General features: G+C 38.1%; 1 protein-coding gene across 1 annotated transcript in view; it reads left to right on the top strand.

Annotated features, from left to right (window-relative positions):
• Positions 1-17,904, top strand: part of LOC109928996 (juxtaposed with another zinc finger protein 1) — a 103,090-nt gene that overhangs the window by 83,780 nt on the left and 1,406 nt on the right. Inside the window, exons 2-4 of the mRNA XM_020528888.2 lie at positions 984-1,056; positions 11,111-11,307; positions 14,634-14,803. Coding sequence (XP_020384477.1) covers positions 984-1,056; positions 11,111-11,307; positions 14,634-14,803 — 440 coding nt within the window. The remainder of the gene's footprint in view (positions 1-983; positions 1,057-11,110; positions 11,308-14,633; positions 14,804-17,904) is intronic.

Below are 17,904 nucleotides of genomic sequence, written 5' to 3'. Positions count from 1 at the left end.
CGTCAGCCTTCCTGCTCCTCTGATGCTGCTTGGCCTGGTGAATATATAGAGGCTTGTCTTGATGCTTCAGGCTGCACTTACTTCAGCAGAGTGTACAAAGTCATTGAATGACATGTGGCACTGGGTGTAAAGTCTTTTAGACCACACTCTTCTTTGCTGACTGCGTGCCAGCAATGTTCATCCTTGCCTGCTTTGTCTGGATGGAGCCTTCTCCAGGAACAGAACCACCCCGCTCTTCCTGACCCTCCAGCAGCAGATACAAGTCTGCATCAGAGAACTGAGAGACTGCTTTGCCCAGGTTTCAGCATCTGTTTCTCCTGAGATGTTCTTTTAAGTTCCTCCAGTCTGGAGTAACAGCTCTCAAAATGGCAGAAAATAGCTCAGACCTCCAGTGAAGCCAGTCAGGATAGTGGTAAAATTGGCAGGGCTACTGCCCACCTGGTGAATACCGATAATGTAAACTCTGCCCCTGTATTTTGTGCCTAGTACGTGGATAGTAAAAGAAAATCTGAAATCATGTCCATCTGCACTCTGTCATATTCACTTCCATCAAGTGTAGCTGCTGATTTACTGCCAAACCTGTCTCCATGCCAATTGAGAGGTATGGTCTGAAAAACCGGGTGTCCAATTATTGCTCTCTCTACCACGGCCACAAGGGGAGGCTTGAAACAGATACAACTCCTGCCTACTGCTGTGCAGAAATACTGGGTACTTATTACAATGCTCACTCTGAAGTTGCATCATACGGGTCCCAGTTAAGTGATGTGAGGATTTTAAAAGATGATTTCACTGCCCTCTCGTATACATTGAAAAATGAGGATTGATGAGGCAGATGCTGCCTCCACAGAGTTGACTTTATTGTGCGATGTGAAACTCTAGTGAAATAAATCTGATATTTCAGTTCAGGCCAAATATTTAATAGCTGTTTTTAAAATTATATGACAATAAGATTCTTAATTAATTCTGGTGTGTTCTTTCAACAGAAAATGATCCCAAGGTTTTGGAGCGGCAAGAACAGCAGCAGCCATCATACATCGCACTAAGTTATATCAATAGGTATAAATTTCAGATATTACCCCAAAACAAAATTTTAAATCCATGCTTGGCAGAATATCTTAAAAGATATTTTATATAACTTTACTTATCAAATATTTCAAATGCTTTTTGTATATACTTGAAGGAAGAGCCAACTCATTTCTTTGCCTGTAATAACTTTTTTTCATATAATATGTAAATAATAATTTGCAGTAAAATGCATATAGTTTTATGTTGTGACAATTCGTTCATTTAAGTCATTTTTTTGTTAAGTATTATTTCATTGTTTTCAGTATGTTTTATTTAAAATTTAGGTACTGAGACATCCATTCATAATAGTTTATATATTGTATTTCTGAACAGACAGCCTATTTCTTGATGTAGATTTTATTTATCTTTGCTTCACTGTGTCCAATATCTCTATACTGCTAATAACATATCTAACTTGGAGTCAAATTATACTTCTGTGAGAAGAGCTAAACAATTGCAGAATATTGTGCATTGGAATTAAATCAAAGGCTTGAAAGAATGCTAAAGATAGTGGGATTGAGGACTTATACCAGAGGGAAAGAATCACACAGTGCAACTTTGTTTTACAGGAAGGATTGAATGGATGGGGTATTTTCCTTTTGGTCCATTCTTTTTAAACAAGTTGGTACAATGATACTGTTTAGTTTTCAATGGTGAACAGGTTAATGAGGGAATCGCATTTCTGTCTAAAGGAAAAGCAATTTGATAAGAATATAATTTGGAAGGGGATATTGTTTCATGTGTGAAATGTATGATGTAACTTGATCAATCCACTTGCATCTTTCTGCTTATTTTTCAAAATTCTGGTTGCCCTACGTGATATTTGTCTCCAGGTTGTGTTCTGGGCATAAAGCTTTCTCTAAGGCTCCTCTAACGGCATTCTTGAACTGGGAGTTAACAAACCTGCAAGAATCATCAGATATGATTCCTGTTAATAAGTTGAGAAGAGAGAATGGTGTAGTGGTAATGTTATGGGACTAGTAATCCAGAGACTCAAGCTAATACACTGGGGACAAAGGTTTAAATCCCATCACAATTAATTAAATCTGGAATTGAAAGCTAATAATGATGCAACATTGACCATGAATCTATCATTGATTATTGTAAAAAAGGTTTACTAGTATCTTTCTTAGGGAAGGAAATCTACCTAGACACTACCATTGCACCACATTGCCTGCACTCCCCTTAGGAACACAGCTTTTCGTATTTTCTAATCAACCTGTTCAGAGATGGCATTATATAGTCCTGGAGCAACTGGGACTTGAATTTAGGCCTCCTAGTCTGGAGGTAGCAACATTATCACAGTACCACAGGAACCTTCTCCAAGAACTGGCCTCTTCAATATAAATGAGTGTCATTGGCTTTCATTGAACTCTGGAGCTATTCTGGTTGACCTCTGAAGAGATCTGCATTTCTAACACTGACACAGGGACAGCTGAACCTGGGTTTCATGTACACAGATCTTTGAAGGTGGCAGGGCATATTGAGATTGCAATGGTAACACATGTGGAATCTTGGGCTTCTTAAAAAATTTGACTTGATTTGATTTGTTATTGTCACATGTACCAGCTAGGTGCAGTGAAAAGTTTTATTTTGTGTGCAATACAGGCAGATCATTACCATACACAGATCACAGGGTGATAGACAGAGTGAGAAATACAAAGTTATAACTGCAAAGAAGGTACACAAAATGCAGTATCAACATTAGATCTGAAATTTGAGAGGTGAATTCAGAAGTCGAATAACAGCAGGGAAGAAGCTGTTTTTGACTCTGTGTTTACGCTTTCGTACCTTCTGCCTGACAGAAAAGGTTGGAAGAGATGTGTAGATGGAATCGGTGGTTGGAAGGTTGGTGATGGACTGGGCCATGTACACAACTTTCTGTAGTTTCCTGCAGTCCTGGGCAGAGCCGTTGCCATACTAAGCCATGATACATCCAGATAGAATGCTTTCTTTGGTGTGTCTGTAGAAGTTGGTGAGGGACCTTATGGACATGCCAAGTTTCTTTACCCTCCCGAGGAAGAAGAGGCATTGTTGTGCCTTCTTGACTGTTGCGTCAACATGGGTGGTCCAGGACAGATTGTTGGTGATTGTCACTCCTAGGAACTTGACGCTCTCGCCCACCTCCACCTCAGCTCCATTGATGTATATCAGGGTGTTTCCTCCTCCTTGCTTCCTGAAGTTGATGATCAGCTCTTTAGTTTTGTTGATGTTGAAGGAGAGATTGTTATCTTTACACCAAACACTCTTTTTCTCTTTTCTGTATTCTGTCTCGTCATTGGTTGACATACACCCTACAGTGTTGGTGTTGTCAGTGAATTTGTACATGGAGTTAGGATGGAATTTGCATGAGAATACAGGGCGTGCAGTAGCGGGGTTGAGTATACAGACTTGTGGGGTACTGGTGTTAAGGATTGTCATGGAGGAGGTGCTGTTGCCTATCCTCACTGATTGTAGTCTGTGGGTCAGGAATTTGAGGATCCAGTTGCAAAGGTTGGAGCAGAGACCTAGATCTCGGAATTTGGAGATTAGTTTGATTGGGATGATAGTGTTGAAGGCAGAGCTGTATTGAGGTATTGAGTACAATATTAGAGAAGGTATACTGAACCTTTAGAAAGCATAGTCACAATTAGAACACTGTCTTTAGTTTTGTCCATCATATTTAGGAAGGATGTGAAAGGAGGATAGAGAAAGAAAAGCTGTTCCCATTAGCTGATTATTAAAAGGCCAGAGGTTATAGATTTCAGGTTAATGTAAGAGGTGGACAGGGGGCTGTGAGGAAGAACTTTGGTACACTATAACTGGTAATGACCTTGAACTCCCTGTTTACGAGGAACAGAGGCATTACACAATTGCAAAACAAAATGTGATCAGCACTTGCAAATAAACTTGCAGTGCTGTGGTAACAAGGTGGAGGAATGAGACTTAATGGTTTACTGTACAGAAAGCAGGAACAGATTGGATGAGTTGTGTTGTAGTGACTCTGATCTTCATTCATCTAGTTCTTGGGTGACTGTCATTTCCACATTCATATAATGTGGAGATTTGCAGAAATAAGTCTAATATCTTGTTATACCATGACCTGTTAGATGGCAACAAATTGCTTCTTAGTTCTCAGATTCATAATAATTCTGAGGTTCTTTCAGTAAATATATTCAATCATTTTTAAAAATGGTAAATTTCAGGGAAAAAGTGTACATTCTGTTGTAACATATGCTGTCTTTCACAAATGACATTGTGAGAATTCTTAATAGTGCATGCTGAATGATTACAAAATTATCAAGAAATGCAAATTAGAATTTCTCTAGCCATAAACATTAATCTACAAGTGAATGTGTTTCCTTTTAGAGGCAAGTTGCATCCTGAAAATTCATAGCTGGGAATATTCAAATTCATACAAATGTACCTTCCAGTCAACATGAAGCATAGTTATTGCAGACTTTTAATCCTTGTCCAGAAAGCACAAATTCAATAATTGATACACAAGGGTTAGAATTTATCCTCTCCCTAGAGGTGGTGAGAAAGGGCAATTATTGGATAAGTTGATCCTGGAGAGATAATCAACTCCTCCTTGCCACATCAAAAATAAATTCTAGGTGAGAAGGTACATTGGAGTTGTTCCTGATCTGCTTTGAATTAAAGCCTGTAAGTGGTCAACGAACAACCACTTAAGGATATTAATTCACCACCTCCCTGATTACAAGCCTCCTGGCAAGTCATAAGAGTGACCGATTTCTCTGCTGGGAAACTGAGGCAACCTGCATGCCAGGTTGTGGGGGGAGTTCTAATTGTTCCAATGTGGGGGCAAACTGAGGCACGTGTCTGGGGACAATGGGATGGCTCTGAAAACCACCCTTTGACCTTGCCTCTGACCCCTCGACTCTCCTGTCCCAATGATACCCACCCTGCAGGAGTAAAAAGAAAAAGACTTGCCTTCTCACCATTGGATCCACTGAGAGTAAGATTTTACTGCCGGTCTTTCAGACACAGAAGCTGCCAGCCTTTGATTGGCTGGCAGTTTCTGGGGATGGGGGTGCCACTGACAATGCCAGCTCGAGCCTGAGTTACTTGCTATAGCTTGCCAGTTAACTCTTAAACTGATTAGCATGTGATTGGTTGAGTTTTATCAGCATTATGGGTAATTAGTTCACGATCACCCCTACACTTAGTCTCAGAAAGGGAAAATTGCAGCCCAAGGACTGCATACGTGTATCAAGCAACAAGTGTTATCATTTTAAGCAAGCTACTGTAATGTACAGGGTTAATTTTATTTTGTAAGATAATGTGAAATCTTTGAATTTGGTCTCACAATGCTAAATAGCTTTTCTGTAACAAAATACTTTCTTTAAAATGAAGTTTGTCGATGTTCTATTCACATCAGTTAGACAAATGTAACATCCATAGTTTTAAAACAGAACTGGGGAAATGTGCAAGAAAATAACATCAAATTAATAAATCTATATAAATGATTTCGTAAAACTAACAATGTCATATCAGCATTAACTAGTATTGCAAGGAATTTGATTTTATTTCTCTGAACCAGTTGATGCGTAACATTCTTTTTGAAAGACTGGTGGCTTGTTTTTAAAATTCATGACCATATGTTGTGATAAGAGTGGAAATTCAGGAGTAAGTAATTACTTCGCCCATGTTATTTCCTCTGCAGAAAAGCATTGTGCTTTATGTGCTCTAGTACTTCAAACTGCAGGAGCCTTTCTTTCATCAGCTTAAACTGAGAGTGAACAGTGGCAGCTTTCCAGGTGTACTTTGCAAATTGGGGTTTAAATGTGGAACACATCAAATTAAAATTCAATATTAATTATTTTGTCTTGCTGCAATTGTGAAAAGCTTAAAGCAGCAAGGGTAATCGTCTAATTCATTGTATGTGTCTCAGTGAGCTTAATCATTATGTCAGTTCCCTAATAAAAGGTTATTATAGAAACAAAGATCCCAATTTTACATATGGTAGGCATGGGAGAATTACAGAAACTGGTCTCTAAGGTAGACTTGAGCATTCTTGACAAATGACGCCCATGCTGTGATCAGATACTCAACAAGAAATCTCGTTATTAACTAGGCCTGTATTGTTAATTAGCACTTGGGCTTCAAATTTTAAATCTGGCTTGAGATATATAATTTATCAAAAGCTGTAGCTCGCTGTCAGAATCCTATAATAAGTGTACATTATTGATGAATTGAGATTAAACTAAGATCGAAGAGAAATTGGGCTGTAGGTTGAATTTTGAAAGGTCTGATTTCGATGTTTACAGTGCTAATTTGGGATTTTGGAAAATAGCTGCAGTCCCCTCATGATGAACAGCTGTGAATTTTTTTTTTCAGAAGAACCACCATATTTTGCCTATTCCTGTTGACCACCTCCTTATTTTTCCTCAATGGTCATCAATTTGCTTCTGAAATTGTGCTGCTTTACAACTGTTTCCAGAGATGGGCAAAGCAAAAAAAAAGTTACCCATTGCAGTTTGGATTTAAAGGTTTTGAAGTTATTTTGAAGTCACAAAACTAGGATCGCAATTATGTTCCCCAAAAGTGGCAAACACATCTGTTCACAAAGTCAACTAAATAAGAGGCATGTACCTCTCGGGGTCCACTGCTTCCTCCAATGCCGGGTGAGAAAGTATTACTTTATTAACTTATTGTTAATAAAGGGCTGGCTTGTGGGTGCCAAGGGTTACCTCCAAAAAGTCTGGCAAATGACCGAATGTGAAACCCTCAGACAGATGCTATAAAGCTACCATATCAATCCACTAGGACCATCAGCGAACAGACTGAAGATGTGCTTCCACTGCCTGAACTACTCAGAAGGTACACTCCAGTAAGTTGCTGAAAAGGTCCCCAGTCGAGTCATTATTGGCTGTGACCTGCATGACCTCTCTCAATCACACAAACTTTTGATTGTGAGGGACATACATCTCTCACAGGGAGGTAGTGGGCCTACACCATGCTAATTGACTCAGGCAACACAAACATGAAGCTTACATTTCCTGGATGGGACCTGTGCATGAAAGTGTCAGTGCTCAGCAATCTTCAGATCTTGCAGCAGAAGAACATTTCCAGAGGGATCATCACTTCTCAAGGCTTTCCAGAATGGGAATACAAGACTGTCTATAAGTGATTTACTAAATGTTCACATTCATGCACCCAAAGTGAAATCAATTTTCTTTTATCCCATGTTTCCTCGCACGACATCTGGGTGCTTCCTTAGCAGCAGTGAGCTACTCAAAGCCTGCTAACTGCTTTGCCATCATGCCACAGACAACTTCAATGGTTGTCCTCTTGTGGCCCTGGACTTAATGGGCCCCGGCCTGCTTGTGGATATCCTGCACAAGTGCAGCTCTGATCTGCTTGGCCTAAGCTGAGGAAAGTGTCTGGGTTCATGGCAGAGGTTAGTTGGTGGATTCTGGAAGGACAATTCTTGGTTGCCTATCTGTCACTCCACCTCGCGCAGCCCTTGATGAGATGGGGCAACTGGAAGAAAGTGAATGAAAGCAGCTACAGCTCAAGCAACATACTGTAAGTCTGAGTGCATATTTGACAGATACTGACTTGTGGCTAGACCTTGCTGGCCACAATGGCTGCTGCCCAGTCCATGGAGACAGCCATGTGGTAGGCAGACTCCTCTCCCCTTCGCTCCAGTCTGTGCAAGGTTTTCCAGCACCTCTACCACACATTCCACTGCTTTCCTCTGCATCTCCGTTAACTCATTAATGACCGAATGCAACCAGAAGCACATCATCTGTTCAAGCCTCTGCTTGGGTCTGTTCTTCAGCAGCCATCCATGTTTCAGAGACCTTGGCCATTTCTTTAATCTCCAGCTAAGGGCCTGTGTCTGTGCTGTGCTTACCAGAATGTGACCCTGAACGTATTCTAGAGAAACGTTACTCCCCAGGGTGGGAGTCTCTGCAGTAGTGGATGCTGTGCTGACAGTGCTGCCTCGGGGTTGACTTTGCGGAGCATGGAGAGAGGGCTTGGAGGGATAGGCATCTTCCTCATCCTCAGTGACTCTGTGGTTGTGATCCAGAAGCTTTTCTGCCGTATCTTTTGATCCTACTAGCCCCAAGTACTAGATCCAACTCATCCTTGAAATCATGCAGTGTTTTGGCTTCGACTGCTTTCTGCGGTAGCAAATTCCGTAGGCCCACCACAGTCTGGGTGAAGAAATTTATCTTCATCTCAGTCCTAAGTGGTTTACCCTGCATCGTTATACAGTGAGCCATGGTTCAGCACCCACCTCATTTTTTCAAAGAGATCCTCCCTCATTTTTCTGAACTCCAGCAAATATAATCCTAACCAACTCAACCTTTGCTCCAACACCAGTGCTGCCATCCCAGGGTGACCTCGAAATATGAAGCTTGTCTTTGGAAGTCATTCAAACAATCCTGAACACAGTTTTCCCCCCACCCCAACAAAGATTTTATTTATAGACAAAGAGGAGGACTGGTTAATATAGCACGTAGTTAATCAGGTGGTTGGGATTAATTGATTAATTATGTAGGGGTAGGTTTCTTGTAGCATAAGGTAGTGTCCCCTGCTCTGGGCTGTGCGGAGCTAGGTTCAAGTACCACTTGCTCCAGAGATGTGTAATAACATGTCTTAATAGGTTGATTAGAAAAAATAGGTTAAATAAAAACAATTAGGGCCCTCTTGTGGTGCAGTGGTAGTGTCCCTACCCCTGGACTGAGAGATCCGGGTTCAAGTCCTACCTGCTTCAGAGGTGTTAATAACATCTCTGAACAGGCTGATTTTAAAATTAAATTGTTGGTTTTCAAAAAAAAATTAAAAAAAGATAGGGTTCTGTGGTACAGTGGTAATGTCCTATTCTTGAGTTAGAAGGCCCCAGGTTCAAATCCCACCTGCTACAGAAGTGTGTGATAACGTGCCTGAGCAGGTTGACTGGAAAATATATGTCGATATAAAGGAGAGGGGCTATTGTCGTGCACTGATTGTATCCTTATCTCTGAGCCAGGAGGCCCAGGTTCAAGTCCCACTGTCTTGGATGTATGTCACAACATTAAAATAAATACAAGTTGAACCGGTTGTGGAAGGATCTGCAAGATTGAGTAGTCAATAAACTGTATTCGCAAAATAAGGTGCCTTGGTTTCTGTCTCACCAACTTGCTTAGGTCCATACTGACATTAGTGAGATGGATTATAATATTGGGAAATATGAGGTTATTTGCAGTTGTCATAAACATAGCGAGCAAAATGTTTTCAGAAAGCATGAAATTTGTCACTTTTCTGATGAACTTGCATGTACTCATGCGAAGTTCACATAAAGTAAACATGCCAGTGTACAGCAAGCAGGAATGCAAAGGCACGTTGGCTTTTATTGTGAAGGGATTTGAGTACAGGAGTAAAAACTTCTTGCTACAACTGTGCAGAGTTTTGGTGAGACCACACCCAGAAACACAGTTTCAAATATGGCCCCCATATTCAAGGAAGGATATATCCTGTTGGAGGCAGTACGGCACTGGTTCACTAGATTGATTCTTAGGTTCATGATTTGTCCTGTGATGAAAGGCTTAGTAAATTGGGTTTATATTCTCCAGAGTTCAGAAGAATGAGATGTGATCTCATTGAAGTATACAAGACTCTGACAGGATAGACGTTGGGAGGTTATTTCCCTGATTGGTGAATTTAGAACATGTAGTACAATCTCAAAATAAATGGGCAATTGTTTGAGAGTAGGATGTGGAGAAATTTATTCACTTAGTGTTGTAAATCTTTGGCATTCTCTGTGTCAGGGAGTTGTAGATGTGTCACCATATTTAAGCTGAGATAGGCAGATTTTTGATCCAAGGAACTGAAGATATGGGGGCAGGCAAGAAAGTGAATTCAAGTCCAAAATCAGTCATGATCATATTGAATGATGGAGCAGGCTTAAAGGACCTATATCGTCTACTACTCCTCCTTATTTTTTTCGCTAAATGTAAAAACAAAAAAACGTAAAATAAACCATTATGACCCCCCCTTCTAAATATAATTTTATAAGGTATGATAAAAAGTAACCAGTATGACTGCACTGTTGACTGACTTAAGTGTATATTTGTCATTATTCACAATAACCCATAGGGGTCTCTGATGCATCACAGAATGGCCTTGTATCCATTTATGATGTTCAATAATTAAATCCTAATTTTATTTAACCACTCTTGAGGTTAGGGGTTTCATCAGTTATAAATAACAAATAAGTTACTTGACCTGTTTTACATTCTTCAACCTAGACCAAACATTAGTCTTATTTATTTTAAGTTTACCTATGAAAATGGTGACATCCCATAGGTCCAAGACGCCTGCTGTCCAAATATAGTGCATGATGGTGTACTGAGTTAGCTCTAGTGGCTTCTGAATTTTAATGATGTTGGAGATATTGTGTGTCCTTCAGCTTGTTAAACTGACATGACCACTCCATAAATCATAATACCTGTGTATCATAAAATCAATACAAAAATGCAAACTCAGCGTAAACCCTTAAGTAATCTTTTTCTCTTGCAAGAATCTTAGGCTTTAATCTTGAGATGAAAACCGATTAGATGGTTGTATAAAATCAAAATATATTTTAATTTACATTGCGATTAAAAACATAAAAATTCAGAGTCAAACATCAACAAAAAAGATGACAGTAGATTAAATTTTGGTCTTTACTTTTGTGGTCCAGTTATTTACAACTCAAATTTAAACTTCTTTATTTTTGTCCTCCAGCAAAAACAGGGAAGCTTAAACAGTCAATAAATGTTAATCCAGTTAGAACTCTTGTACACAGCTTGTGGGTATTTTGAAACTTGTTTTGTTTCATCTTGCCTTGAAAGTGGTGATCCCCAGAGTAAGTGAGTAAAGCTAGAGGCCTCCCACAGACTTGTAATACGATCTTTCAAGTTTAACCCTTATTTGTAGATGCAGTAAAAACCTTAACATTAAAAGTGACCAACAACAAGTAGGATGTAGGTATTTTGTGATTTGTGGCCAGGTCTTCACAATCAGTAATCATACAGCTAATTTTCTTGATTACATTCCTGAACCTATTCAGATTTCTAACTGATGCTGCCCGCCGTGAACGTGAGCAGATGAGAAAACGACATCAGGCCAAGTTAACACCAGCCCTTTCCAGTCCTGTGGGAAGGGGGGGCACACCTGCATCACCTCACCCTGGCAACGGAAGCTCCGCTTTTCCAGGGACACCACCAGTTACACCATCCTCTTCAGCCTGCAGTGGAACACCAACAGGTTGGTACTCCTAAAGAAAAAAATCTACATCGGCCTTTTAGCAGCCGGATTTTGATAATTATGTCAATAATAAATTTACATGAACATTGTATAAGTATACATTTTAAAATAAGCTTATACAGGATATCCATGGGCTAAGTAAGTAGAGCTTAATCAGTGAATGAATATTGAAGATCAGCAAAACCTCTATATGATTCAGAACACATTTTTGAGTCCCTGATATTGCTGGATTTTATGAGCAAATAAGCTGTTTTGCAGCCATAAATTATGGTAGATTTATTTATTTTGGCAGATTAATTTGAACTGAGTATCCTGTCTTGCTTGTAATGGAATCTTTTGAATGCTGGTAGAATTGTAGTGATTAAGTAAACTTTGATTTTAATATAATTTAGTGGGAATTATTGGTTTGACCATGCTGCTCCTCTAGTCATGAAAACAGGAAAGGAAACAAGAGCTATAATTTGCACGTACAGAGTTCTTTTAACATAAATCTCCCAAGGTGTTTTACAGAGATGGGAAAATGGAGAGAGTTTACAGGAGACCAAAACTTTGGTGAAAGAGGTGGAGCTGGAAGGAATTCAGGAGAATGAAATCTAGGAACGTGGAAAGTTGGCCAGTAGTGGGTTGAATGGAGTGGATAACCAAACTGGAGTCATGAACTAGGAATTCAAAGAGGGGCTATGTTAAGCACTGGAGAAGAGATGAAGCTAAGGAGCGCAAGGCCATAGATTTAAGGTCAAAGAGGTTAGATTTGTTGGGGATGTTGGTGGGGTTGAAATGCTGAAAAGGAAATTTAGCTACTGCACTGAGCCGAGAAAATAAATGAGTATTGAATTAGATTGAAAGTTTTTTGAAAAAAATTAAACGCTATTAGGGCTGCAAGATGATAACTATAACTGCATATATATAAAAATATATAAGCCATTAACTTGCATTGGATCCATTGTTAATCTTGGAAAATGGAAGTTATACCACAGCTGAGCTACGTTGGTTTGTGTAATTTTCATTGAATGCATGCAGGTCATCCATATATGGCAATGATTAATTCCTGGTTTTATTGCACTGTTTACTAAACATGCAATACAATAAGAGTCCATCAGCTATTACAGTTCTTATGTATGTGGTAAACATTCTGTAGGATTTATGCAGTCATAACAATCATTCCAGCTTTCATTTTCGATTGTATACTTTTTGGCGCGTGAGAAAAACACTTGATACCAGATATCTGCTTTGCAGTATTCCAGTTATTAAACTCCCAAGTCATAAATTTTAGGCAGAATCAAATACTAATTTAGACTCCATTCCTCCTCCTGCAAAAAATAGCTTACAGTGAATGTGTAACTAGTTATTTGAAGAAAGTAACATAAACCTAAGGTATTCACTGTTCAAGTGCAATGTATTCAGATTCTCAGTGTACTATGCAGATTACGGAATGTCTTCCCTGATTGATTGCAACAGCTAAAATATGTAATTAACATTTTAACAAACTTGTTTCATATAATTCGATCATTTAAAACAGACCATTTTATTCAGCACGAAGTTATGCTTGAAGTGTTTTCCTCGAGGAAGGTTGCACTTGTGTGGGCCAGATAGGAGCCCTGGGAATGACCTGGTGCTGGTCTTTAGTAGTTTAATAAGGTCGTAATGTGATCGCTATGCTGAAAGCTGCAGCCACAGTTACTTGCACGCAAAGCCATGCATGAGGTACTGCAAGGTTTAACATGTTCTGAACAGTGTTCGTTCCAGTGCAAAAACTATGTGGCTTCTAACTGAGCATAGTGTGTTAATGAAGCAGTTATCCTCCAGGAAGTATTTTAGGTAAAATATACTAGTTAAAAATGCAGTATCAACATAACTTGTTAATGTAGCTCGGGGGCCACGATTTATTTAAAAATCTGTATTGCTGTAAAGAAGTCTTACTTGTATTCAATATTTAGGTTTTGCCAGGCAAATTCAAACCAAAAGATCAGACTCTCAATTTCATGTACGATTCATGGCATGCATCTTGTTGCACAGCTGTGCATCACATTAGAGAAGGCAAATTAACATTTGAATGTCTTCTGAAGTGGATGCTAATTGCAGACTGTTAATTACTGTCATTAGGTAGGCTGCTAAGAGGTGCAACAAAGCATCAGACTCATGATCTTGTTGTTTGAAAATGATCTCCATCTAATATAAAAAACATGTCACTTACTGAAACTGTAAATGCAAAATTTGCTGATGCTGTTGAAAATTTCGCCATCAGTAGCCTTCTTCTGATGGATGCATTCTTGACACTGTTTCAGTGTTTAGAGACTGAAAATAATGAGTATCAATGTTCTATCATCGGAATATGCAAAGCTGAAATAGATTCTATGTGTCTTTTAATTAAAGGAAACGTTAGTAGACTCTTTGCACAGTTATATGATTAAATCTGATGATTCAGTTCCATTACTGGTCTCTGAACATGACTGTGCGCCAGGCTTTCAATGCGGCTTTAATGACAGTGTACATAAATTTTAAGTTGGAAATGGTTTATTTACACCAATAATATTTACAGAATGCATTATAAAATGAAATATGTAGTTTTCATAGTTTTGTTGTTTTCAGGGCCTCTTTCTGTGTAAAACAAGACTTTCAACTGTAGTTTTTAGTTTACAGGTTGTTACTGAGGTTCTAAATTTTCATGTAGTGCTTTGAGGTGGCATTCAATACAGATTACTTGATTGTTAATATCTTATCAAATGTGACTAGGTTGATGTTTTCCAAGTGAAGGATTAAAAGATTTTTTGCTCATTTTGTATCTTTATGCCCCTTGTTAACTTTTTGTAGCAGTAGATGTTTTTCAGTTTAAACTGAAAAATGCTCACTTTTCTATTTGTACTTTATTCCTTTCCTTTATTTCCCTCTTTCTTGCAGATCGTTGTAGCTTTCTCTCTTCTGTGTGTGGTGCTTGTTGAATTGTTTATCCTTGCTTCAGTTGCTTGGTTAGTGTGCCGCTAGTTGAAATGATTCATGGCCCTGACAGATGTCTGGTACAGCTGGATGTGTCCTTGATCATCCCAAAAGTCTGGACAGCACTGTCATTCACCATTGCCCAAATTATCTTTGTATTGACTGTGGAACCCTCTGTGACAGAACTGTAATGGCTAATTACCCAGGATGCCTTTGGCAGTTCAAAACACAACTGTGTTTGCTATGTGGCTATTGAGTGTCTTACATTTATAATAGTTTCATAGGGGAGGGTGAGTGGACAATAGTCTTCATTTAAACAATTCTTCTAAATATGGATTTCTCTTTTAAAAAGCTAACCTCATCTCTGTTTACTTTCTTTCCTGAATCTTTAGGCAGCGAATTAGATGAAGAAGAAATTGAATGTGAAGATTCTGACAGTGATGAATCATGGACAACAGAAAGTGCTATTAGCTCTGAGACTATTCTAAGTTCAATGTGTTTGAATGGGGATGATGAGAAGCCATTTGCTTGCCCTGTACCTGGCTGTAAAAAGAGGTACAAGGTATGTATTGTGTCCAGCAAACGAGCTGTCCTTGAGAATGCCAATAAAAAGGCTCTTAAAAGGTGACGCCTTTCTATTTACACGGTTCTGCAATGCATAACAGAAACTAAGATCAGAGATTTCATTTTTCACAACTTTTCAAATTAACAAGCTTTTGCTCAGTGTTCCTATGAATCATAAATGTGTATTAGAATGAGGTTTTGGAGAGGGAATAGAGGGTACAAAATCCCATTCTGACTGTTAGTGAAGATGATGAGTTCCCTTGAGGCCAGACAAACCATAGTGGGAACAGCTTTTCACACAAAGAATACAGTAATTTGCCACATCCTGTCCAGGTCCTGTTTGAATGTCAGTCCTGTCTTAATTACCAGTATAACAAAGCTATTCTATGTTATTCTGAAATCTTTCTGGCTCCACGTCTGATGCACGAGAGCCGTCCAGCTGAATTGCTCAAACATCATTATTGAAAGAGCAAGCAGACTCAGTAGATTAATAGTCTTTGGAATGCCTGGCACAATGGAGGGAACAACAAATAAAGGGTAATGGTTTAGACGGAAGCCTAAACCAGATCCTCTGTAGGGGATAATGCAAGGCAAATTTGCTGGTTTTGAAGAGCTGCTATTTATGTGACTAAGGAGGAAACAGTGGTATGGAGCGAAGCTTAACTAGTTTAGCAGATTTTTGCATTAAGCTTGAATTTTACTCGAGTTGACTGGAGTAGAACAAGCTGAATTGATAAATATGTAAATGCATTGAGAATTTTTACTTAACCATATTTCAAAAAGCTAACTTTTTGACTTTTAATTCTGATTTACGACCTAACTAAAACAGAAATTTAGACAAGAATAACTTTATCTCAGTTTGTTACCACTTTATCAGTATAAACATTTGAGGATTCCATGTAATATCAAAATGTAATCTATGGACAATTTCCATGCTATTAACCTGTTCTTTGGGTCCACAGCTTCACAATTGTTTTTCTTCTGTTTAATGATATCTGTCATTCATGTGGTGATAGCTATTATTAAATGTCGTAATTGGAGACTCATTTTGGTTAGTGCTGCTAATATTAGTCTGAAATTTGGTTTTATAACCAACAAGTTGAAAATATGTCTTGCATTATAAAAGGTGCAGATATTTATATTACTACAGTAATCTCTACTGCAAGAATGTCATTTATCTATAACGTTGCTGTTGATTGGCATTTATTAGTATTGGCATCTAAATGTGATTCATTGCAACAGAAACTCATCTGATATAGAAAATTAATTTCTTCAATAAGATTTTATTTTGAGAACAGTGAACTGCATCTTGTTATTAAATTGTTATCTTGACAGCAACTAAATTATCTTAAACTCAGACTTAACTCTTTCAAAAGGTGCAAATTTTTACCTGCTTCTATATTGTTGACAAAGTTGGTCTGCTTTTTGTTTTCATCTTTTCATTTTACCCAAATTTTCTTTGCTGCCTTGCTTTGCTAATGTCATTGATTCCTTAGTAAACATTGGACAACATTGCCCTTAAAGAGTGTATTTAGATATGATGTACATATATACATATGTAACTTGAGGTGTGGATAGATATCTGGCATCACATAAGCATTTGGTATTGTGATCTTTTGCTGTTGTGCAACAGCCCTTCAATGATATTGTACAAGGATTGCTGCATCAGAACGTGAACTAGCTTTTGTAGAGATGAACGGAATCAAATTGAATGAACATTTCTTTTCAATTTACTCCCACATAGAGCCCAAAGGCAACTGAAACCTAATGTTGAACAGAATCTAATTATTTGCAGCTCAGTGCATCTCCTTATGCATTTTAGTCTAGTTGTGGCAGAGGAACAATCACCTTTATGCGATTTGTTAACATATAAAACATCTTAATGTCTGAAGTTCAATTGTGACCATTATTATACTTTTGAGCCCTTCATTTTAACCCTCATGGTTTGATTGTATTTCTGTGTATATTTTGTGATTAGAAAATTCAAGTCCATTTGCCCACTGACTGCAAATTTCACTGGTTTCCTGCCCATTTTATAAATATGTACATTTGTCGGAAGGAAATAAAAACTGCTACAGTCTTTCATTAATTTGTTAATTGGAATACCTTTTTGACAGCAGAGAAACCTAATCCTTTCGTCTGGTTCCTGGACAATATAATTGTTAAGAGGTGCTTAGAATTCCAAGTATTTTATGGTAGTTGGAGGCAGAACTGAGCCCACCCACAACTACAGTTTGATCTATTAAAACCCTGTGTTGCAGAGTTGACAGGATTACTGCTTGTTAAATATACTAAACACAAAGCATACCTGGGGAAGAAAAGGAAAAGAGTGAAAGATTAAGAAATCTACCCATGGAATAAGAGTAAATGACCTGAAACAATGTGTAAGGATTGCATTTTGATATAATTGCCTTTTCTATTATGTATGTGTAACATTTTTCCTGCAACTTTAGACTCTAGTTGCTTGTGATACTGGTAATGATTGATCCGATGTTTAATGGAAATGGTGATAGAGGATATATATACTTAAAAATTGATATGTTTTTGGAATGGGAAATAAGAATTGTCAATGTCTATTTTGAAACCTTGATAGGGCAAGTGCACAGTCAAGTCAACTGTTATGGAAATAATATTAAAAATGCATTAATTAACTTTTATATCAATGCAATAATTTTCATTCAGCTTGCTTTTGTGAAGTTTATCATGCTTTGTGAATTAGTAGTATTCCTAATTGAGTTGGTTAATCATAAAGTTTTGGACTTCATTAATCTTTTATTGTGCTAGAATCATGAAGAATATTAGTTACTGGAAATTATTCTTTTCTGATTTACCATTATATCTAAATTTTACTTTAGAAGATGTTTGAAATGCTAATAGCTCAAAGATATAGCCATATACATTTAACGCAAACTCTGCTTGTGAGACTCAGTCAAGTTGACATTTATGTAGTACAAACAAGATAGACATATCATTATTAATCTCTTGTTGATATTATAAGCTAATAATCCCCATTTTAGAGCAGTCGAAGTTTATTACCTGCTAGTATTTGATTTGTTTTCTACCAAAAAAAACACAAAGTCAGAATACAAGCCAAATTGG

Source organism: Rhincodon typus, chromosome 7, assembly GCF_021869965.1.
Source record: "Rhincodon typus isolate 14 chromosome 7, sRhiTyp1.1, whole genome shotgun sequence".
Taxonomy (NCBI): domain Eukaryota; kingdom Metazoa; phylum Chordata; class Chondrichthyes; order Orectolobiformes; family Rhincodontidae; genus Rhincodon; species Rhincodon typus.
This window is presented reverse-complemented; position numbering and strand designations above follow the sequence as displayed.